We start from the raw sequence: 22,607 nt of genomic DNA, 5'->3' as shown, positions 1-22,607 counted from the left end.
CAGTAGCAGTTAGGGAAATGCAAATGAAAACGACAACGCCATACCATTTTTCACGCAGCCGATTGGCAGCCATTTGAAAGAGGGATCACTTCCAGGTGGGCACGCAGGCCCTCGCCTACACTGCTGGAGGGAGTGGGAATTGGCACAGCTTTTCCAGAAGGTACTATGGCAATGTCTAATAAAAGTTTACATATATGCTGTGTGTTGTAGTTAATTAACCCAGTAATTCCTCTGTTGGAGAACCAAGTTGAGGAGCAAACAAGAGTTCCAGTGCAGTTCTATGCCGAGAGATGCCCTCCGTGGTGTGGCCGGGAGCCTGCAGACACCCAAATGCCCAACAGTAGATGTTTGTCACCCATGTGAACAGGCACACCAGGAGCTATTATTTAGCTTTTAGAAAGAAGGAAGTAGTTAGAGCAATGTAGACCCGGAGGGTCATCTGTGAAATATCATAGGGCGAGAAAAGCAGGTTGCATTTGTGTGCACAGTGACTCCATTATTTTAAAGATAAACAGCAGCCACACTGCTCCAGATGCGGGTGTCATGTCAGCGTGTTTGCTTGGGTGCAGAGAAAGGCTTGGCAGGATTCCTGCCGGTGCACCCAGCTGCCAGCTCTGGCCACTGGAAGGGTCATGTTTGGCTCACAAAAACTGAATTAATTGCCAGCCTTTAAAAATTGCATTTGTTTTTAAAAGCACATCTCCAGCTTTTCATTGAGAAAAATCAGGTCTGACCACACCGGGCCCACATTCCCTCTTGACTGAAACACACCAGCAGCCAGTTTTGGACACAACATGTGGCCTCTGAACAGCCGTGGTCCCCATCCCCCCGTATCTCCCTCACTTGATTCCCCAGTGGCCCCTGAAGGCATTTTCTGCTCACACTGGAAACTTGAGAGGTGGAAGGGCAGGGAGGAAGTGGGGTACATCTTTTAGTATTTACATGTGTCCTAGAATCTTGCGTTCTTCATACCTAGTAATTAGGATGTTTTGTGTTCAACATTAGAAGGGCGACCCAGAGACATCATGGGGCCTTCCTGGTGGCTCAGGGGTAAAGTCTCAGCACTACCAAACTATCGCCAGCCACTGCAGCACAGGATCCCCGCCAGGGAGCTGACCCACTTGGCGCAGCAGACCTCTCCTGTTTTGCCTGCTGCTCCCCTCAGCAGTGTATTTCAGTAGATCTGCCTGTTCTTCTTCCTATGCTGTCTCTAGTGAATACTCTCTCCCGCCCCCATACCTCTGGTCTGTACCCTAATTCTTGTATGCATATATTTTTTTTAAAGATCTTGTGGCCATTGCATGTTGTGTTGGGCACGGAGGTCAAGAGAGCACTTCAGGTCTAGAATTAGGGCACTGAGTTCTGGGCCTTTCCAAATCTCACTGCTAGATCTTGCAGAGATATGGAATTTACAAAAAACAAACAAACAAACAAAAAACAAAAAAACTCTTTCCTTCCATTCCCTTCCCCCGAGTCTTTCCAAACACATAGAGGGTCTAGAGGGTCTAGATGCTGACCCCACAGGTCACTAGTTGGGGGTCTCTGGACAGATGGTTTCGTGGTCCTCAGCCTCCAGACCTTGCCTTGTGCAGCAGGGAGGCGCATAGTGGGTGCTCACCGTGGGGTGATGTGTGGACCCTGGATCCCCAAGGGCACCTTGGTACAGCCCTGCATGCACAGGGCTGATGCTTCCGTGGGCCAAGAATGTGGTCTCCTCCTGGTATCACTGCTGCCTCCAGGAGGCCCCCTGCCGAGCTGCTGCCGGGGAAGAAGGAGCCAGAGGACCCTGGCCCTGCTTCAACAGGCTGGACAGGCCACTGTGTGATGGCAAGAGCCGCCCGCCCGCCCGCCCTGCCATCCTTAGAGATGGGATCTTGCTTGTTGGGCTTCTGGCACTCAGGCCCCAGATTTCTCTAGCCTTTAACTCAGTGCCCCCATCAATTCAGCCCAGCTTAGTGCAGACTCGGTGTGGTACCCGGGCCATGTCGCCTCCCTTCCCCCCATCTCTCTTTGGCCACGTCGATCTGCTGCCTCCTTTCATCTCCAAGGTTATGAGACGGTGTTGGTGGCTATAAAGTGCAGGGAAGGATTAGTCTGGGCGTGGGGTATCGGGCCTGCCAAGCCCCCTGTCTTCCCATTCAGCTCCCTTCCCCAGACCAAGCAGTGATGAGACCTCATCACTCCTGGGAGATCCGGTCCTGGAGGATGGAGGCTGCTCCCCTCCCCTGCCCACCAACCTCGGGCACTCGGCTCACGCTGTCCCCACCCCCAGCCCAGCCACTCAGCCCAGGACTGGATGATGATAAAACCAAATGCTACCCACCTTCTCTTTCCCATGTCCCCTCCCTTCCTGCCCCGATTTAAGTTGACTCCTCTCCTCCCGTCTCAGTCTGGTTAACCCTGGAGCTGGGAGTGGGGTGGGGGGGGGGCTTGAAGGGCAGGACCCTGCCAACTGGAAGCTCTCACCCTCTCCTTTGTGTCCCCAGGAGCCATGAGGTGCCACGCTGCTACCCTTTGCCTCGTGTTCTGGCTTTTTATGCTGATCTCTGGATGCTGGGGTGAGTCCAACAATCCACCCTCGTTCCCCACAGCTACCAGTTGGGGTGTGCTCTGGGGTGGGGGTGTGGCTTGGAGGGGACTGCTTGGGGTTGCTGGAGCTGCTACTTTGCTGCGTGACCGGCACATGCTTCCCTCCCTGGGCCTCAGAGCCTCTGGCACACTCAAGGGCTGAAAATACCAGCCATCCCCAGGGCACGGGACTCGCGAGCAGGTGGGAGGAGCCTTGAGAAATACTTGAGCTCTAAGGAAGAAGGCATCTGTGACCGTGAACTGTCCTTCTGGGACATGGGAATGGCAGCACTTCTACTCCAATGCCAGCTGTCTTTGAGCACCTACTGTGTGAGGCTGTGTGTGCCTACTGTGCCCAGCCCCAGGAGGAACAACTCATTCATTCTCCAGGAGGTCGGCGTGCCATGGGGGAGACAGACAGGATGAACAGAGTGGTGATAAAGGAGCTGCACAGCTCCAGGAGGCCCATCGGAAGAAAAGATTAATTGGACCTGCAGGGACTGGAGAGACTCCGCCAGAAGGGAGATGCTTCATCTGGGTTTTGTAGACTGAGAGGTAGTTTCAGAGCAGGGGTGGGCAAGAAGATGGGGCTCCTGAAGGAAGGCACAGTCTGAGCAGAACTGTGGGGGCAGGAGCTGTTGTTCGATGCAAGGAGGACCAGCCCTGTTCCTGGTCTCTGCAGCCACGCCAGTGCCAGCTGGAGGAGGCAGGGAGATGCCGGGCCTTGCCTCTCCCTTGGCCCCGGACAGCAGGTGGAGAGGAGTGAAGCAGCCCCGGCGGTGCTCAAGCAAGGCCAAGGAGCAGGCACTCTTGGCACAGTGTCCTCTGAGGCCAGGGTGTCCCTGGGGAGAGCCGTGGGCACGGTGTGCCAGGCGACACACGGCAAACACGGTCTTGGGGGGCAGCTCCTTCCCGCCTTCAGGGAGCTGGGGTGCCCCTGGAGGAAGCCACAGCCTCGTGCCTGCTGGAGTGTCGCTGGCATTCTGATACCCGAGCGTGCCTAGGAGGTAGCCCCTCCGGGCCTCCGGGCCTGGCGGGTCTCTGCTGGAATGCCCCTGTGATGGGGACACGCCCACCCAGGCAGCCCAAGGTGAAGTACTGCCTCAGAGCCGTGGGGTCTCAGGCCCTCTCTCACGTCCTGGCCAGCTTAAGGAGCAGAAGGTGAGGTCTGGAGAAGCAGCGAGCCCAGGGGAATAACCAGGATCAGGCTGGGCCATATCGGGGTCTCTGATCCTTCATGGGGATTTTTGTCAGGATACAGCCCACAGTTGCCCCCCTCACTTCACTTGAGGGGTGCTTCAGGGGGGTCGCCTGAGGCGAGCTTGGACCTCTGGGTTTGCTGGACAGTGGAAATGGACCCTCCCCTCAGCTCCCTTCTGCACTGAGAGGTGCAGGCTCCTGAGCTCTCCAGATGAAAGACTCACGCGGCCAAAGCAGGCATGGGAGAGCAGCATGGAGCCAGGATGCCCGGCTCCCGGCCCACTTCTCCAGTGGTTCCCGTGGGCACGTTTCCTGACCTCTCTGCGCTTGAGGACTTTCCTCCCTGGGATGGCAAAAGAATCAGATGAGTTTGTGTGTATATCAGGCCTTGGAATAGTGCGTACAGGCCTTGGAACACACTTCGTACAGAATATCTGTTGGCTCTTCATTATCAGTAGTGGATTTCTCTAGGGAGAGCAAAACGGGGCACAGAAAACAGAGAAGTCCAGCAAGTTGCCTGAGACCACCCAGCAATTCTGTGGAAAACCAGTCTGCCCGTGTGCTGGCCGATTGTGTGTACGTGACGGTCCCTCTCTTGCTCCCATGACTGGGCACAGTCCCTCCTCCTGGTTCCTGTCTGAGGTGGTCAGTGTTGTTCCTCTGGCACGCTGGCTGACCTTAGTGACTAAAGAGTGCCACGTTCCCACCCTGCCCTTCGTCCCTCTATTCCTTTGTCCCCCCCTGACCAGGCCACGTTGACCCTCCGCAGCCAGACCCTGCTGTATTCCGCCCTGGGCTCGCTGCTTCTCCAGGCTTCAGCTCTGCTCCTTAAGATGGGCAGGACTGCAGAGAGGGTCTGAGGCCCCTTCCTGCCCTCGGGGGTCTGAGGCTGTGCCAGGTCCCAGTTGACGCCACACCTCTGCTGCTCCTCCCCTCCAGCCAGAGACTGGTCAGACTCAGAAACCAACCCCCAGAGAGGTCAGGCCCCCCATCAACCTGTCTTCTCTCTGCTGGAGTTGCTGACACTCCCCCCGCCCCTCTCCAGTGCTCTCTGTCCTTTCTCAACCTTCTTCGGTTAGATTATTGTGACGCCAGAGGTGAAGGTCTAGCTCCTGCCCAGTCCTAGTCTGGCTGGGTGAGTAAGCATCTTGCTGAGCCATGCACCCACCTGAGCCCCGCAGGTGGTGCCGAGGTGTTGGGTGTGAGGGCCCCCAGGTGCTGGGGTCCCCATGTGATGTCAGCATGCTGGACGTCTGCAGCTGGAGCTCCATGAACCACCCTGCAGCCACCTTAAGTGACGCCATTCACGGGACATCTGCTCTCATGGGGACGGGGGTCAGTGGGCAGGGAGAAGGCACGCAGGGCAGGGCGGACAGCTGGTGCAGATTCACAGAGAGAGGGCCCCTGTGGGGCAGGGACAGCATGTGTCCTGGCCACGTGGGCACAGGAGACTGAGGCTCCCCATGGAGTCACCTGCCATCCCCTGCTACGCTGGCCGGAGACCTCAAAGCTCCAGAGGCCGTGGTTTTGCCCACAGGAAGATGTGACCTTTGTGCCTTAAAAATAATTTTAAGGGAACAAGTAACCTGTCCGTGATCCCCTTTTGCCCGCCTGGTCCCTCAGCTCCCCCCTGCCACCTCCCCGCAGTCTCCAAGTGCTGCTCTGGCAGCCCAAGGCCACAGGCCCGCAGAGTGCTGGGCCTGCCTGAGAACACTTGGTATGAATGGCGGGGGATGCATGTCTGGAGACCACCCAGCAGCCCACGCACAGCTCTGGAGGCTGATGATTGGCAGGTCCTGTAAAAAAAATTTAAACATGAGCAGTGCTGGTGTAGGAGACTTTCTCCTTGCTGATCTTCCTCCACCACCAGCCCACACCCACCCCTGAGCGCTCAGCTTGGCTCGGCTGCCTCCCATGCTGGAGGCCCCCAGCAGGGATCAGAAGCATTCTCCTCTGGCGGAGCAGCACACGGTTCTTAATATCAATATTAATATTAACAATAGCTATCAATAATGGTTACCATTCATCTTGCACTTCCTGTGTGCGGAGCTCAGCGCTAAGCGCTTTATGTATGTAATTTCAGTTCATCCTCAGGATGGCCACGAAGTCAGTCCCATTATTGCCACTATTTTACACATGAGTAAACTGAGGTATGGACTCCGAGGCTGGGAAGGTCACGTGGCTAGACAGAGGCTCCAAAGAAGCGATAGGACCTCGACCACAGCCTGTTCCGGAGGCTGCTGTGTATACGAGGGGCCGTGGGCTCCTGATTCGAGGGGCTGAGAGTCTGTGTGTGTATGGGTGCCTATGTGTAGTCTGGTGGTCAGGGAGAGCTTCCTGGAAGAAGGGCCATCTAAGACCAAACTAAAAAGGAAGTTGGTAAGTATAGGTGGAAGGGCCAGGAATGGAGAGGTTAGAAAGTTTGAGGAAGAGACATTAGTCTGGCTGTTGGAGAGGAGGTGGGTACGGGGGCGGAAGTAGTTCTCAGTCCCCACTAAGGGGCCTCTCAAGCGAAGGGAAGTGGGGGCCTTGACTCCAGCCGCCTTCCCCTCTGGTGGCTCAACTCTGTGTTCTTGGGTCTGGCAGGTCTCAGCAAGCCCCAGGTCAGCAAGATGAGGGAAGAACATCCAGGATCTCTGGGCCTAGCAGGAGCAGCTCCTGGCAAATGCTGCGTAATGTCGGCTCCAGGCAGGATGGACCAGCCACGGCCCTGGCTGGTGGACCCCAGGGGGATGTGCCCCCAGCTGCCTGCTTCTGGGGCCTTTCCCATGCTAGTTACCAGTGGACCTCAACTATGTCCAGAAATTCAGTTCCATCCTGATACTAAGGGTGGGTCACATCAGATTCCACTTCGGACACCAGTCCCAAGTTCCAGGCCACCCGGACATCCGACCAGGCAACTGGGAGTTCCTGCGGCCTCCTTCCTCAGGATCAATTACTAAAAGGACTTACAGAACTCAGGGAAATTCTTTGCCTAATTTTTACTGGCTTAATACAGAGAATACAGTCCACACACAGCCGGATGGCAGAGATGCATTGGGCAAGGGGTTGGGCGAGGAGTGTGGGCTTCCTCGCTCTCTCTTGGCTGTGCCACCCACCGAGCACGTGGGTGGGTGCACCTGCCTTTCTGGTGACCAGCCCCATCTTGAGGCCACCTAGAGGCTCCCATCTAAGTTACCTCAGAAGATGGGGTCAATATATAATGTACAATTCTATGGTGAAATTTATTTTCACTAAATACTTTGAAAAACGATTTCTTTGGACTTTCCTGTTGATGATGCAATGCCTGCCTTCAGGTTAACTGTCATTCTTTTTTTCTTTTTTGATCTTATTATTTTTTAAATAATATAATAGTTTATTTTTACATCATTTTATGCCTTTTTACTTTTAAGAGTTTTAAGATCTCTGTGCCAGGAATAGGTTCAAAGACCAAAAATATCTCTTACTATGTGCCTTTCTGGAAGGCCATCAAGAGGGATGCAGTGTGGCAGGACTTGGAAGATGAGGGGCTCTTTGTATGTGCAGAATTCCTCAGCCTATCTGGGTATCACTCTGACCCCTTCGGGTATTCCACCCCATGGCTTGCACTATGGGTAGAGGGGGGCCTGGGCTCCCACTTACTGTGTGCCTCTGGACAACACAAGCTCCCCTCCCCTCAACAGTAACAGGGAGTGTGATGGCATCTGCCATACGGGAGGGTTGATGGAGATGGGAGAAGTGGCCACCACAGAGAAGGTCCCACAGCAACAGCTGTTTATTGCATGGGATCAGCTCCCCATTCCTTCCCACAGCAGATGCCTAGAGCCAGGGAACCCAACTGAAATACAGAGCCAGCCACACATGTAAGTTTAACTTTTCTAGGTGTGTCATTGGAAAATAAACAAGTGAACTTCACTTCGTAATATATTTAAACTAGCCTAAGGTAGCCACAGCATTATCATTTCAACATGTAATCAATATAATTAATGAGATAGTTTTTGCTCAGTTTTCTTACAAAGCCTTTGAAATCCCTCATGTCTCAATGTGGACACGGCCCTGGTGGCTTCACTGACCACGGAGCTGAGGGTCTCCTATGTGCCATGTCATTTCCCATTTCTCTCAAGGCATGAAGTGAGCTTGCAGGGTCCCCAGGGAAGGTGGCTGTGGGACTGGACACAGGTTCCACGCCTCTGTGCCCCACCCCCCTGCAGAGTACTTGGCCTGAGGGCACTTACCTGATTCGCTTGTCCTCTGCCTTTCAGGCCAGGTGAACCGACTGCCCTTCTTCACCAATCACTTCTTTGACACGTACCTGCTGATCAGCGAGGACACGCCCGTGGGTGAGTTGGCACGAGAGACAGCGGGTGTGCTGGGTGGCACGGGGTGAAAGCGGTCTTAGGGACTGAGACCACCTCCCTTTCATTACTGGGGCCTCTTCCATGGTGTTGGTGTTCGCCAGGCCTCTGCTTGATTGCCTCTAGGAAAGGGGTGCTTAGCTCCTCCTGGGGTGGCCTGTCCCAACACAGGGGGGCTCTAAATGTTAAAGAGCATCTCACGGAGACCAAGTTGTTTAACTTTCACTTCTGCACTAGTTGTTAGCCTACAAAATGCCTTGTTCTTCTTCCTGGGGAAAATCTGAAGATGGAAACTGTCACAGTTTGTTTTGCAGCCGTTTATATTTTTGGATGACTGTATTTTCAATCCTGAGTATACCTATTTGGGATATTAGGGGAAAAGTTACCTGTGTAAGGGGTGATTATGACTATCCTGGGCCCCACACCTCGCCTGCCAGCTTCTTACTTTATGGTGCAGGTTGGTGCTCACGAGCCTTCTCCTGGGGGCCTGGCTCCTGCACCTGCTGCCTGAGGTCTGCCCACATGGCCCCGTGTCCCGAGGTCAGTTCTAAGGGCCCAAATGGTTATCAGGAAATAGTTCATTTGAACAAACTGGTCTCGCAGTAGCGCTGACGGGAAGGTACCGTTCCCGTGGGCCTGTGTGCAGGTGGCAGTGTCCAAAGTCCCGCCCCCTCACTGATGCTCTCCTCTCATTCTTGCGGATGCCAGAACTTTTCAGGGAAAGTTACTGGTCTGGATTTCTTTCGCTCAGGTCTCCCTGCTCTGGGGAGAGGCTGAGGCTGTATGCCAGAAGCAGTGTCCATGGGGAATTGGCGCCTGCATCTTTCGGAGCATCTCTTATACTTACAGGATGGCTTAAAGAGGGAAGGAGGGTATGAAAATGCTAAGTACTTTAAACTGCTCTTACTTTTTAAATTAATTCCGTTGAAGTAATATTGGTATACAACAGTGTGTGGATTTCGGGTACATGGTATTATAAGCCAACATCTGTATAGACTACATTATGGTTACCACTAAGGTCTTGTCTCCATCCTTTCAGCATACAATTGACCCCTTCTAACTTGATTTATCCACCCCCCCCTTCCTGTACTCTCCTCTTCCCCCTCTTCCTGGTAGCCAGTATTTTGTTCTTGTGGTCTAAGTGGTCTAAGAATTTGTTTCTGTTTTTGCTCTTTTTTTTTTTTGCATTGTTTTATCTTCCACATATAAGTGAAATCATACTTTCTCTTTCTGAATTATTTCACTTAACACGATACCTTCTAGGTCCATCCATATTGTCATACTGGAGAATTCCATCTTCTTAACAGCTGAGTAATATTCCAATGTGTATATAGGCCATGCCTTGATCCACTCATCTGTTGTTGGGCACTTAGGTTGTTTCCAACTATTGACTGTTTTGAATAGTGGAGTGAACACCAAGAGAAAACAGATATCTCTTTGAATTAGTGTAAAACACTCTTACATAAAACTAAATGCAGATTCAAAAAGAAAACCTCTGCTTAAAGAGGGGAGCCTTAGGCTGTTTGTGGAGGCATGTCAGCTGTCCCCCTGAAGAGGCCTTTCCTTCCACTCTTCCTTGCAGAAGCTTTTCGACAGGTGAGTGCTGGACTCAGCAGGTGTGTTTCTGACTATTGTGAGGGTTGTGTCTCCATAACTCAGTGGAGCTTTACTGTAGGGGCCATGGGGCCTTTGTGAAAAGTGGCCATCACAGTTCAGCCTTGTGAGGTTGGATTCCGGGTCTTGCGTCTGGGAATTCTGGTGTGTGAGAGTCCATCCTGGAAGGAAGCAGCTTGGCTTACTGGAATGCTTTTCTAGAGATTTAACTCATCTTTTGGGGGTGCAGAGGGTACCTTCAAGTTTATTGTGGACTTACTGAGCTGCATCTCTCTTTCTGGGTCAGAGGATATATGTGGGATTCTGGATTCATCCATGTCTTCTCTCTCCACCCAGACCTGGCATAGGGTCAGCAGGGAGCCGGTGCAGACGTACAGCTGGTACTTGTGTGTGTGTGAGTGAGGGGATGTTAGCACTGCTATGCCATTGGGGGTTCTGTTATTTTTGGTTCATTCATCAATTCACCCAAACATATGGGGTGCCCCTCAATGCCAGGTCAGATGCTGTGGGAGCAAGAGGAATTCAACAGAGGGTTAAAGAACTCAGTGTGATCAATTGTCAGGACTCAAATGAGAGTGAAAGAAGGGTCGTCCCTCTGGGGGCACAGCAGAAACAGGAGGAAGAAGGAAAGGGTTTTGGGGGTGGTGGCACTTGAGCAGAGTCCAGAAAGGGCATCTTCCCATTCCTTCATGTGCAATCCCTGTGGCTGATTACACAGATTTTAGTTTCATCTTTTTAGTGATCCCTTTGTGGAACAGAGAATATATTTGGGGTCGGTGAGCCATAGAGGCAGCGGTGCAGCCAGCGCTAAGTGACCAGGGCTGCTGATCTGGAGGGGCAAAGCCCCTCTCAGGTGAGCAGTGCTGGATCCATCACCCCATCTGTGACCCACTTTGCCCCACTCAGCCCTGAACATGGGGTCCTTAGGGTCGCTGGTGCAGGAAGGTGATGCAGGGTGCTTTGCCACTACTGATAGCGACAAGCCTGGGGCTGGTCACCCCCAGTGAGCCCTCTTGCGACCCACTTCAGTTACCTTCAGCTCCGACTGTAGATGGTTTTCTGTAAATGCCCGCATTGATTGGCCTCCCAAGCCGCTTCCAGACTCGGTCCTTGTTAAGGCTGCATTTGGCAGTCACAGCAGGGGCATCCATCTGGCCCAGTGGGGATTGATTCCCGCTCTGGAGGCCTTAGGAGTAAGAGAGGCCTCAGTGAGCCAGAAGATAGTTCTGCTCACTGTACTGGGTAGGAGCTGGGTGCTGAGCCAGCCCCGACCTGCCTGGTCTTTTCTTTGTTAAAGATTTATTTATACATACAGAACTGGGGTACAGGCCAGAGTGTGGGGTCGGGGGGGGTGGGGTGAGAGGATTCACCAAAGACAGTGGGGAGTAGAACAGGCAGACTGACTGAAATACACTGCTGAGGGGAGCAGCGGGCAGGTCAGGAGAGAAGTCTGCCATGCCATGTAGGTCACCTTCTTGTCGGGGGATCGAACTAGAGCTGCAGTGGCTGTGGAGAGCTTCATAGTGCTGCGCTTTAACCCGTTGCAGCACCGGGGGTGGCGGGGCGGGGGGCTTTTTTTCTCTGCCTTTTGCAAAAGTATGGGACAGCTGTGGCTTGGAAGTCATAAGTCCAGTTTCCGATCCTTGTTATGTGACCTGGGCACAGTGCCACTCCACTCTGAGCTTCTGTCTCTTCTCACCAAATGGAGGCCATTGGGGAAATAGACTCAGGGGACATTGGCTTGGGCAGCCTACGGGTCCCAGGTGCATCTTGGCCTTCAGATGAGATAGGCTTGGACACCTCCACTGAGTACCATCACCTGCATAGTCCTGGGCATCTAGAGGGTGGAAGTGGACTCACATGGATGTGGCAGAGGGCAGGCCTCTGACCAGCATTGGCCAGGATAAGATGAGGGCTGAAACAACTTATCCAGTAATTAGCCCTTTACCTACCGTGTGCAATGGGGAGCCGAGACTTGACTTCGACACTCTACTCTCACTAATACGACTGTTCTCTTAATCTCAGTGTCTGACCTGCAAAGTGCCAATGGGATCTTCCCCCGTCTGGGTTGTTGGGATGTTTACATACAGTGTGGTTTACTCCAAAGATTCTGCACCTGGAATTTCCCATTGTTTTTGAAAGCAGAGCCTGTATGTGGCCTGGGGTGGCTGGCTGGACTGTCCTGCCAGCCACGGGCTTGCAGTGGGGAGGGACAGACTGGCACGCAGTGGGTGAGCTGGGCCCAGTGGTATGGTCCATACTAATGGCTGGAGCAGAGCACAAACTATTTGGCACGGGAGGAGGAGGAGGCTGGTGTGGTCACAGACCAAACCTCCATCTCCAGGCCATGATCTGGCTTCTACTTGGTCACCTAGTGGTGGGTGATGGGAAGCTCTTTTCTGTGCTGAGGGACAGTCCACAGATGAAAAAGTCTTTGTAATACTGATATAAAGTCTGTTTCCTTGGCTCTTCTACCCATTGAATCTAATTCAGACCACTTGGAGCCTTGCATAGTATCAGCAATATATATCCTATAATATGTCATTCTATATTGTATAATGCATATTATACCTACAGTGTCTATGGAGTGCACAAAACAGTGTCCTAAGTGTTATAATTAATTGGTTTTTAAAATTCCATTTAAGAACCGAGGTAGTATGTGGCTTCAGGCTGTCAGTTGGCAGTTCTTGTGAGTGTGGTTAGAGATTGGGCTTTTCGTCCGCCTTGAACCGTGTGAGCCTTTCCATTTTTTATGCTCTTGCCTCAATTGCCAACAGCAGACCAGCAGCCGTGCAGCATGGGGGAGCCTCGGTAGGCCATCTCAACTGCTTTGCAGAGACTCATGTTCTGTGCAAATCTCCTCACCTATCTCAGTTTCCAATTCCCTCTGTGTGATGTTCTATTTGAAGACCATCTCCCAGTCAGAGAAAACAGAAGCAAGATGAAGTCATTAAGTAGGTCTGCTTTAACATTCAGGCTCCTCGTCTCTGAGTGTCTTGCTGCAGAAATGGACATCAGGGCCTGGTCTGGGCAGGGAGAGCAAGGGCAGATCAAGGACCCGATGCCCGGCCAGGCTGGCTGACACTGCCTACACCTCATCTGGCTATCAGCAGTGAGTGGCCACCCCCAAGGACAGGAGGTCCCTCCAGTGCCCCCTCAGAATCCACCCCAGACACTCCACCATTACAGCTCATGTCAGTTTCACCAGTGACTGCTACGTGGCTAAATCCAATCATTGGTTCTCAGACATGGTGTCTTCCAGTGGGTTGATCTCTTTCTCCAGCAGATATCACCTCCCTGGCTGTTCCTTCTCTGGCTCCTTCGTGGGTTCCTCCTGTCTCCTAAACCTCTTAGCACTGGACAGCCAGGTCCAGTTCCTAGATCTCTTCTCCATGTTCTCAGGCCCACAGTGACCTGTAGTCTGGCAGCTTTAGGGACTGTTTCTGTGCTGACAACATTAAGGTTCCCCCCTTTCACCTGGAGATACCAGATCTGTACACCCACCTCTCCTCTCAACCTTCTACATATTAGAAGGATGTCTAAAGGATTCTCTGTCTCAACACATCTGAAGCGCAACACCTCATCTTCCCCCCACATACCTGCTTCTCTTGCAGCCTTTCCCATCTCAGTTCCTGCAACTTCACTCTTCTGTTTGCTCAGGCCAGAAGCATGGGTCATCCTGACTCTTCTCCCTTACCTCATGTCTGCTTCATCCAGAAATCTAGCTGTCTCAATCAAAATATTTCTAGAATCTTCTCTCTGCTCACCCTTTCTACTCCTATCACCGTGTTCCAAGCCTGGACTGTTCCATCCAGCAGCTTGTAATGGTTCCAGAGTGCTCCCTGGCCCTCCCTCCCCCTGTCTGCCCCCACCCCCCACCCCCCAGTCTTTCCTCTCCAGCAGCTTTTCCCTTCCAACTTGAGTGGTCCTTCAGTCTGGACAGCACCTCTCATGAGGTCTGCTCAAGTCCTCCCATCCCTCTTGAAATGAAAGCCAGAGATCTTAAATGGTATAAAGAGGGTTATCCAATCAGCTCCTGCCACTTCTCAGACCTCACCTACCCCCTCCACCCGCGCTCCATTCCAGTCCAGCAGGAAGGTCAGGTCCCCCCCTCTTGGCCCTTGCTCCTACCATCTGAAATGTGAGGTGCCTTTGTTGATCGGTGGTCAGCTCAGATGCCACCACCTCCAGGTGGCCTCCCTGGGTGTCTCCAGGCAGGGCTGGCTTGCTGCTTCCCTGCCTCTCCAGTAGTCCCGCCACCCTGTGCGGGTACTTGGTCGCTCAGGGCTGTCTCTCTCGTTGCCCTGACAATGCTCTGGGCATCCCGCACATCTCTGTCCCCCAAGCCCAGCCCTGTTTTTGACTTGTGTCTGGGACTTGAAGGTGCCTTGAGGAAGGACTCACTGGAGTGTGTGTGTGTGTGTGGGGATATTCTAAGGCTGGGCTGGCTCCATGCCTGCTCCCCACTCCTCCTGCAGTCTCAGGCCAGGCGCCCTCCCAAGGGTATGTCAGGAATGAGGTGTGGAGGACAGTGGGAAGGGCTGCCCAGAGAGTGAGCCCAGGAGACCATGTCCCCCCAGATGGCACAGACGCTGCACGTGCCTGTGTTTGTAAATGGCAAAGCCCAAGGCGTGCCAGGGGTCATGTTTTTTATCACCCAGCTGCCTAGTGGGGCTGTGTGTGGCATATTGGCAGGAGCCCCTGGGGACCCTGAGCCTTCCGTGGCTCCCAGGGAGGGAGACAGATGCGCAGTCTAGCGGAGGGGGGTGGGCATGAACTGACCTAGGAGCTCTGGCAGGGTGGGGGGCATCCAGGTCATCTGCCGTGGCTACCTCAGGCCCCAGAAGGGGGTCACAAAGCCACTCCTCCTACCAGATTCTAAACACCCTCGCCAAAAACCTCCCGAAGTGGGTAAAGGGTGGAGTGGGAATGCCTTATCCTGCCCATCACCCACTATTCCCCTGCTCCAGACCATGGTGACCTCTTAGCACCCCACACCTCACCTCTGCCTCATCACCCATTTTTGCCCACACTGGTCCTTTGGCCGGAGTGCCCTGTTCCTTCCTGTGCCAGCGAGTTCCTACTCATCTTTCAAGGTGTAGCTCAGATGTCACCTGTGCTGTGAGGCCCGGCCGGCTCCCACCCCTGCCTGCTACGCGTTTGCCTCTGTGAAAGCTCTGAGCGCTTTCTGTGTGGTTACTTGTGTGTAACCCGCCCGTCAGCTGTTCGTTTTTACTTATTACTTTTATTAATGTCAACATTACAATTAATTACATTTTCAGTATTTCTGTATACGACGGTAGGGTGTATTGACTGCCAGCCTCCTGCCAGGGGCCCTGTTAAGCCTATTAAGCACGTGGTCTCTCCACCACTCCTGGAGAGATGCCGTCCTCATTCTGCAGCTGAGCAAGAGGAGCTGCCTGGCCTCTGTGCCCAGCTCAGTGCCTGGGACAAAGGGGGCTGGCCGAGTAGAGGCATGGACAGGAGAATGGCAGGGCCAGCGTCCCGCTCAGTCCCCTCCCCTCGGCTCCCTGTCTGACCCCCATATGTCTCTGAGGTTGCTACAAAGAGCTGACTTCTCCAGACAGACCCCCCCCCCCGCCTAGCACCCACAAAATGTCTTGAGCCACAGTTCAGGTGATAATGCCCATGCTAATCACCTACATGACTAAATTAGTCTTGTCAGGAGCCATTAAGGCGGGAGTTCAGGATTCATTAGGATGGATCGAGCCCAGGCAGCTCCTGGCACCGCTGCCAGCGCCGCTGATTAATTTCTCTGCAAACTCCATCAATGCCCAGCTGTTTCGTCTGGACCCAGCGAGAGCAATTTTCAGGTGGGCTGACCCTGCATCAGTGGTCTCAGCAGACAGAGGAGCAGCGCGCCTGCAAGCAAGCGTCAGCTCCCCACAGGGGCGGCCCCCACGGAGCCCGGAGCCCGAGGCCGTGGGCAGGGCTGACACGCATGGTGGGCTGTCAGGGTGGGCGACCGACACCATGGCACAGTGGCCAGGGCAGGAGGCCCTGGAGCAGATATGGAGAGGGATAGGCGAGACAGACATCGGGAGGGGCTTGTACCTTTCCTGGGACCATCCTCTGGTCCTGGAAGGACACGCCAGTGGGCCGCCTCTCTCCGCCTGCCTCTGTAAGGGAGACACAGTCTCTCGGGAGAGGTTGGAGAGCCACAGTGGTGAGAGTGGCTTTGTCTCTTAACTGAAAGGTTTCTTAGGACTCACCCTGGAGAGCGTCATGGTACCCCAGGGCACTTTCACAGCAAGGACTGGTGGCAAAGCTGCAAGAACTTAAGCTGATGTGGCAGTGAAGAAGCCAGTGGGCCCCAAACAGCAGCTCGGTGTGTGCCCCAATCACAGGATGGGCTTTTCTGCCAGACACTTGCAGAGGCCGTGTGGCCTGGCAGCTAACTGATAACAACACACACAGCATAGAGCATGGTAGACAGTAACGTGTGCTAAGGAGAAAAAATCCTCTTCGGTTGAAGTTAAGGTCAGAGGTACATCACGGGGCCGTAACAGCCTGTACCTCCACTTTTATCCCCACCTGAAGGATCCGCAGAGGACCTGTGTTGACCCTCTGTGGCCGCTCTCTCAGTCAAGCTCTCCCACTTTACAGACTGAGAAACTGAGGCCCGAGGGGGGAGCTTGCCCACGGGCCCCCTGGATTCCACACATACACACCTGCCATGAGCTCACACATCAGCTGCAGAGGAGTCGAGGCTGTCTGCCTCTGCAGAGCAGGGAGAGGGTGTCCTTCTGGGTTGGAGGCTGTGAGAAGGCTGTGAAGCTGGGGCTTGACGTTTGAAGAAAGCTGCCGCATAGCTACCAGAATCTGGAGGCAGAGTGCTTGAGAAGGGCAGTTAAGGATAGATGGCCCAGAGGCTCCCTGGGGCTGGCACCCCAAAGAGGGGTCATGAGGGTGAGGTTTTAGAAGAAGGACATAACCCAGTATCCAGGTGATCAGGTGTGGAGAGGGTCCTTGACATCACAGAGCAGGAACTTTACTTGACTCTTCCTTCTGGGAGGTGGGGGTGACTTGCAGGACCCCTAGAAGGCCCTGGATCCTCCTGTGGCCTGCCTGTGGCCTTTGCTTTCTCTGAGGCAGCATAGTCCCTCAGATCAGTGCCTTCTTGGAGGGCCCTGTGGGCTGCAGCCACTCCCAAGAGGCCCCTGCCTGGTCCATCGGGGGCATGGACAGTCCAGCCTTGGACTGTCCCTCAACACACGTATGGGCCAGGGGTAGAGCTGGTGTCTCAGGTGCCTCCATAACAATACTAATGATAACGGTGACATACACCATGCCCATGTGGTGCCCCATGGTGTCTCTGAGAGAGCTCCCCTCATGGCCAGAACTGCACCCTGGTCCAGGCTGTGCTGGGAGCTGGCAACTCTTCTTTATTCTGCACTTTGGTTCATCGAATTCTCATAGAGCAGGTGGGTCTTAAACCTTTCAGTCTACAGATAAGGCAGCAGGGCGCAGAGAAGGCCCTTGCACAGAGTCGCACAACTTAGAGGGTGGAAATGGGACTGGAGCCCAAAGTCCACGCACCTACCGCAACTTTGGGGCCCTTATATGGGTTATTGTTCTTAAGGACCCCAGTTTGGAGTAGAGAACCCCTGGTCAATGGCTGCCTCCGACCCTCCAGGCCCGTGAGCATGGGTAGCAGTCCTTCCAATTCTCAAAGGACGAAGGACCTCACTCTGGGCACCAGGACTGGACGCGGTGGCTTTGAGCAGCTGGGTTTTGACCAGACGAGGCCACGGGAGCAGTATTGCAGAAATTGATGGAACAGGCCCACCAGCAGTGGAGTAAGCAGTCTGTGTTGTGTCTAAGATGGGGGAGATAGGCGATGGTGGCTAGAGGTATAAATAGTAATAGTGTTTGTGACCGATTAGGTTACACCTGTGTGGTGCTGGGAGGCTGGTCTGTCACGATGCCTGTGTTATGTAGCCTCAGAGGGATCCAGCAAGCCACCCAGGCTCCCACAGCTAAGCCAGGATTTGAATCCCAAGTGTTCCTTCTCCAGCGTCCATACTCTCCTGACTTGTCTGTGCTGCTTCTTAGGGTGTGTGAGGCTTTCCTCAGGCTGTTACCCAGAAAAGGGTCTCCATGACCAAAGGTCCACATGGCACTCAAAAGTTAGTCCTGGCTGGACATTCTATGGAGAGGTAGAAATACTGCTGGAAAGTGACCAGAGAATAGATGAGATAGGAAATTAACCAGGTCGCTGGCTCCTGGCCCCTTCCTGGGCCCATTGACCAGCCGGGAGGGAGGTGGGGCCTCACCAGCTGTGTTGTGCCAAGTGGCAGGGTCCCCCTTTCAGGGGAGCCTGGGTGATGGGGAGGGGAGCTGCAAATGAGCCTGGCTCAGCAGAGCTGTCCAGGGAGGATGTGCTGAGCTGGCAGCCAACCGGGAGCACTTGGGCTCCCAGGGAGCAGCTGAAGGGGTGATTCACGGGTGCTGAAAGCCCTCTGTCTTGTGGGGGAGACCAGGCGGGCAGAGAAGACTTGGAGTGTGTCGTGACTTCCCTGTCCCAACTGTTCTTTTTGCCCCTCAGGGGATCCATGAGTTGGAGTGTCCAGCTACAGTTTAGCCTAGAATAGATCAGTTCATTTTGTCAGCTCCTGAGCAAGAAAGGTCTGGACACCCAGGAAGGCTGTGCGGTGCAGGGATCTCCATGAAGGTCCCCTCACCTGGTGCTTTCTCCTCTTCTCCCCCATCTGGGCCCTGTGCACCCAATACCAGGTGGGGAGGGGCAAGTCGTGGGTTCTCACCCCTGATGTACCACTTGCTACCTGTGTAGGCACAGGTAAGTCCCTTCACCTCTCTGGGCTTCCCTTTTTCTCCCTGAAAATGGGGATGATCATACCTGCCAAGGCAACATCACAGGGAGCTTCATGAAAAAACTTTGAAAACTGAATTACTGCGCACATAGTGGACTCTGTTTTTGTTTGAACCATTTGCTGTTGACGGCCCCCTCTTCCATCTTTAGCAAACATGGACTGTATCGCTGGCAACTTAACCTCTCTCTGCTTCACTTTACTTACTTGGAGAACTGGGATAATGATCACAATGTGTGTTACAAGGTTATGCTGAGGATTAAGTATGTTAATTAACACTTGGCATTTAGAACTGTGTTTGACACTGAAAGATGCAAACTATTATTGTTGTCATTAAGTAGTGCCTTTGCTACCAGGAAGCACCTTGGGGACAGGAATCATTCCCCAAGGGGCCAAAGCCCACCGTGCCCAACACATAAATACTTGGTGTGTTTTTATGTGTCTTCTCAGGGGCATTTTCATTTTCCAGTGGGAGAATCCTGGAGTCCCCTGGCCCCCACCTCCAAGTTTGGCGGGACATCACATCTGCACTGGCCTTTGCCGGCTCCAGATGGCCCCTTAAGTGGTGGGCAACTCCCTGTTTCACCAGGCAGTGAGCGCCCTGTGCCTCCCGGTGCTGCTGCCCACCTGCCCTGCCAGCCCAGAGCCCCTGGAGTCCGCTGGACTCTCCTCAGGGGATGGCTGTGCAGGGTGTACAGACAGGCTGCCCCTGAGCCCACTCCGCCTTGCCCTGGAGGTCCCCGGGCCCGACGCCAGCCCTGACAGGCAGGACACACCTTGCTACCTTCTCCCTCCTGGTCACCCTGCTGTGTGTGCCAGGCGCTGCCTATCTTGCTTCATCCTCTTGGTGCCTTCTGAGGGAGGTGGTTATTCAGCCCATTGTACAGGTGGAAAAACTGAGACCGAGAGAGGTTGTTACCTGACAGGGGGCTCACAGACATAGCGATCTGGATTTGAGCCCCTGGCTTTCTCCCTCACTCTACACTACGCTCCGTGGAGCTGATCAAGTAGGCGAACCAGAGAACTTCCCAGCCCTGGAGCTGCTCTGGGGTCCTCACTCACCATCTCTGACCTCTGTTCTGTTACTCCCCCACCCCCCCACCTTTGTACTGCAATGGACAGAGGGGATAACCTCAAATTCTGGTTCCTCTGGAGCCCAAGGGAGCGCCTCTGTGTCCCCACGCCCCAGAGTCATGGCGCACTCCTGGACTTGGCGTGGGCTGTGTGTGGCAGGAGCCCTAGTACTTCCTAGATTGATGTGGCTTTTGAGAAGGATACTTCAAGATGAATATGCTGGCGTCTAACTGGAGTGAGATGGAGGGATTATCGAGTGTTGAACCTGCTTGGCTGCATCAGCTGCTTTATGAGCTCTCTGGAGAAACCCTATGTTGTGGATAACTCAGCCCTGACGGGCAGGGAGGCGACATTTGTCTCTCATATTCCCTCAGCTGGCGGTGCCAACGTGGTCCACTTACCCTGCTCGCCTGTCAGGGAGCCGAGAAGTGGCTTCCAGTCTCACTGCAGTACGGGCCACTGTCCCTCCACCCATTCACTCTGGGCTGCCCTGGACATGGGGTGAAAGCAGAGGTGCCTGCCTGGTGGGGCCTGTGCCTGCAGGCGCCTGCCACTGTCCAGGTAGAGAGGAAGTAAGTGGACTGGAGTTACCGGGGAGGTGGCCTCTTAGAACTAGCCTTCCTCAGCTCAGGGTCAGGGGCCACATCCCCTCCTGGGGGCCTGGCAGCTCAGCTCAACCCTGGTCACCCAGGCATGTGTCCTAATCAGCCACCCCAATATTCCAGGGGACAGTCTAAGGTGGAAACTTTCCCAGGGACTAGACCAGGTTGTAAACACTTTGAGACTAGGCCTGTGTTTCAAATCCTTGTTCAGTGGGTCACTGACTGTCATCGCCTGCTAATGAGCACCGATGGCCCTCCTTCCTCAGTGTCCCCTGGCATAGAGTGGCACATGGGTGGCACTTGTTCTGTGTAAAGACTTGGGCGTCTTTTCTAAGGGGGGAGGGACTCCCAAGGGGAGGGAGACACACCACAAGCACCAGGGGCCAGTGTGGACTGAGAGCGCTCATTCGGCAGGGCCCAGGTTGTGATGATAGCGTGTTCCCCGTGAGGCTGCCCACGGTGGCACTGGAGTTTGTCATCTTTCACAATGCACATCTCCTCCTCCCCTGACTCCTCTCCATGCCCTCGCCCCTCACGGGTCACAGAGCAGCAACTTGGGACAAAATTAGCTTCAGGTCCTTGCCCGGTTCTCAGGCATCTGATCCTCTCGATAGCCCATAAGGGCCACTAGTTCTTCCACTTTATAGATGAAGAAAAGTCCATGAATTAAATCCAGAGGGCCCATTAGATGTCAGCACCAAGGTCTGCCGTGGGCTCATTTCTGCGGGTGCCCTCCAGGACACGGCAGCCGCTGTCAGGCCTCGGTGTCCCCGGAGGTTAGCAGGTCTCTCCCACTGTGTTCCTTCCCTCCCTTCAGCTGTTCAGAAGCCCTGGAGGGCTGCCACAAGGCAGGTTGCAGGCTACACCCTTCAAGTAGGTCTGGTGTGGGGCCCTCGAACCTGAATTTACAAGTTCCTAGGTGATGCCATTGCTGGGCTGGGGATCCCAAGTTCCTAGGCGATGCCACTGCTGGACTGGGGACCCCACTTGGAGACCGTTGTCCTTGCTTTGCTGCTTTCCAGCCTCGGGAAGGACTCCCGACCTGGTGTGGGTCCTCCAGCCTCATTTGACCTGCTTAGAAGTCCACCTTTGGGCATCGCACTGGGCACGCCAGGACCTACCACTTGCCCGCTTGGCACGTACAGGTCTTCCGCACAGCCTGTCACTGGTATTCTGTACACCTCAGCTGCGGCTCATCATCGGATAACAGATGTGTGAATTAAGGGGGGCCCATGGGAGAGGGAGGCGTGGGAGAGCCAAGCTGCCCAGCGCAGCCTGCCCCCAGCCCCGCCTTGTGTGTTTACACAGAGTGGCCGAGATCAGTGGACATAATTACTCCTGACGGCCTTCATTAAAAGCTCCAGAGCAATTTACAGTCAATTAAGGAGAAGGGGACTGCTCCCTTCCTCAGGTGCCTGCTGTCCCTTCCCCCCTCTAAGAGGGGGTCCCGCCCGCCCAAAGAGATGTAGCTCTGCTGGTGGGGGTGTTTCAGAGGCTGAGCAGGGAGGAGAGAGGAAGGGGAGGGGAGATTGTAACTCTGAGATCAGGGAACCTGCCATTCACATAGCCACCAGCCCAGCATCCATCGCTAGCGCTGTGGTGAGCATCCCCAGTGAGGGCTGAGAGGCCGCGAGCCGCCAGCCGCAAGGAAGGAGCACAAAGCTCTGGTGTTGTGATGGGTGCTGAGGCCTCCAGCCCGTCCTTCACCTCCAGACCGTTTGCTCATCTGTGAAATGGGAGAGGCCATGTATACTCTGCAGAGCAGTTGTGATCATTAAGGGAAATGATGAGTGTGGTGAGCCTTTGAGCCCCATGGGGTTTGCACGGCAGGGATGGCGACTCCTGACCACCTGGGGACGCCCCCTGGCTGCCCAGGTGCTTCCCAAGAGCTATAGCAATGTTGGCAGTGTGCGGCTTCATTGAGCCTGACTCACTGCTGCCCGGGGGACACAAGAAACCAGAGGCCCTCGTGGGGTGCCCCCAGTGCAAGGCCTGAATTGTAGAGCTCAGGCCCAGGGTCAACACCCCTTATTTTATCTAAAGGGCAATTTAGGAAAATTAATGTTTCCCAGCTGCTCTTCCTCCATCTAAAATGAAAATAGCTTCATCCAGTGCCATGGGAGCAGGGTGTATGTTTTACAACTTAGATTACCTACTTTATTGACTAGAAACACGTCAATGAGAAAACTGGCACTGCTTTTTAGCTTCAAAATATAAATACCTGAGTCTGCTTGAGAAGTGGCAACAAGAGGCTGTGTTCTGAAATTAGATCAGGGCCACATCGAGAAGGCAAGCTGCCTGGGCGCCCGGCTGCTTGTCCCTGCTCCAGCCGGTGCCCTCCCTTGGCGAGATGACATATGGGC

At 54.2% G+C, this 22,607-nt stretch overlaps 1 protein-coding gene across 1 annotated transcript in view; it reads left to right on the top strand.

The window, feature by feature from the left end:
* Positions 1-2,491: 2,491 nt before the first annotated feature.
* The window catches only part of CDH23 (cadherin-related 23), a 330,906-nt gene continuing 310,790 nt past the window's right edge, over positions 2,492-22,607 (top strand). The window contains exons 1-2 of the mRNA XM_004681069.2: positions 2,492-2,558; positions 8,010-8,087. Coding sequence (XP_004681126.1) covers positions 2,492-2,558; positions 8,010-8,087 — 145 coding nt within the window. The remainder of the gene's footprint in view (positions 2,559-8,009; positions 8,088-22,607) is intronic.

This window comes from Condylura cristata, unplaced genomic scaffold (genome assembly GCF_000260355.1).
Source record: "Condylura cristata isolate star-nosed mole 26May11 unplaced genomic scaffold, ConCri1.0 scaffold00011, whole genome shotgun sequence".
Lineage (NCBI taxonomy): Eukaryota > Metazoa > Chordata > Mammalia > Eulipotyphla > Talpidae > Condylura > Condylura cristata.
This window is presented reverse-complemented; position numbering and strand designations above follow the sequence as displayed.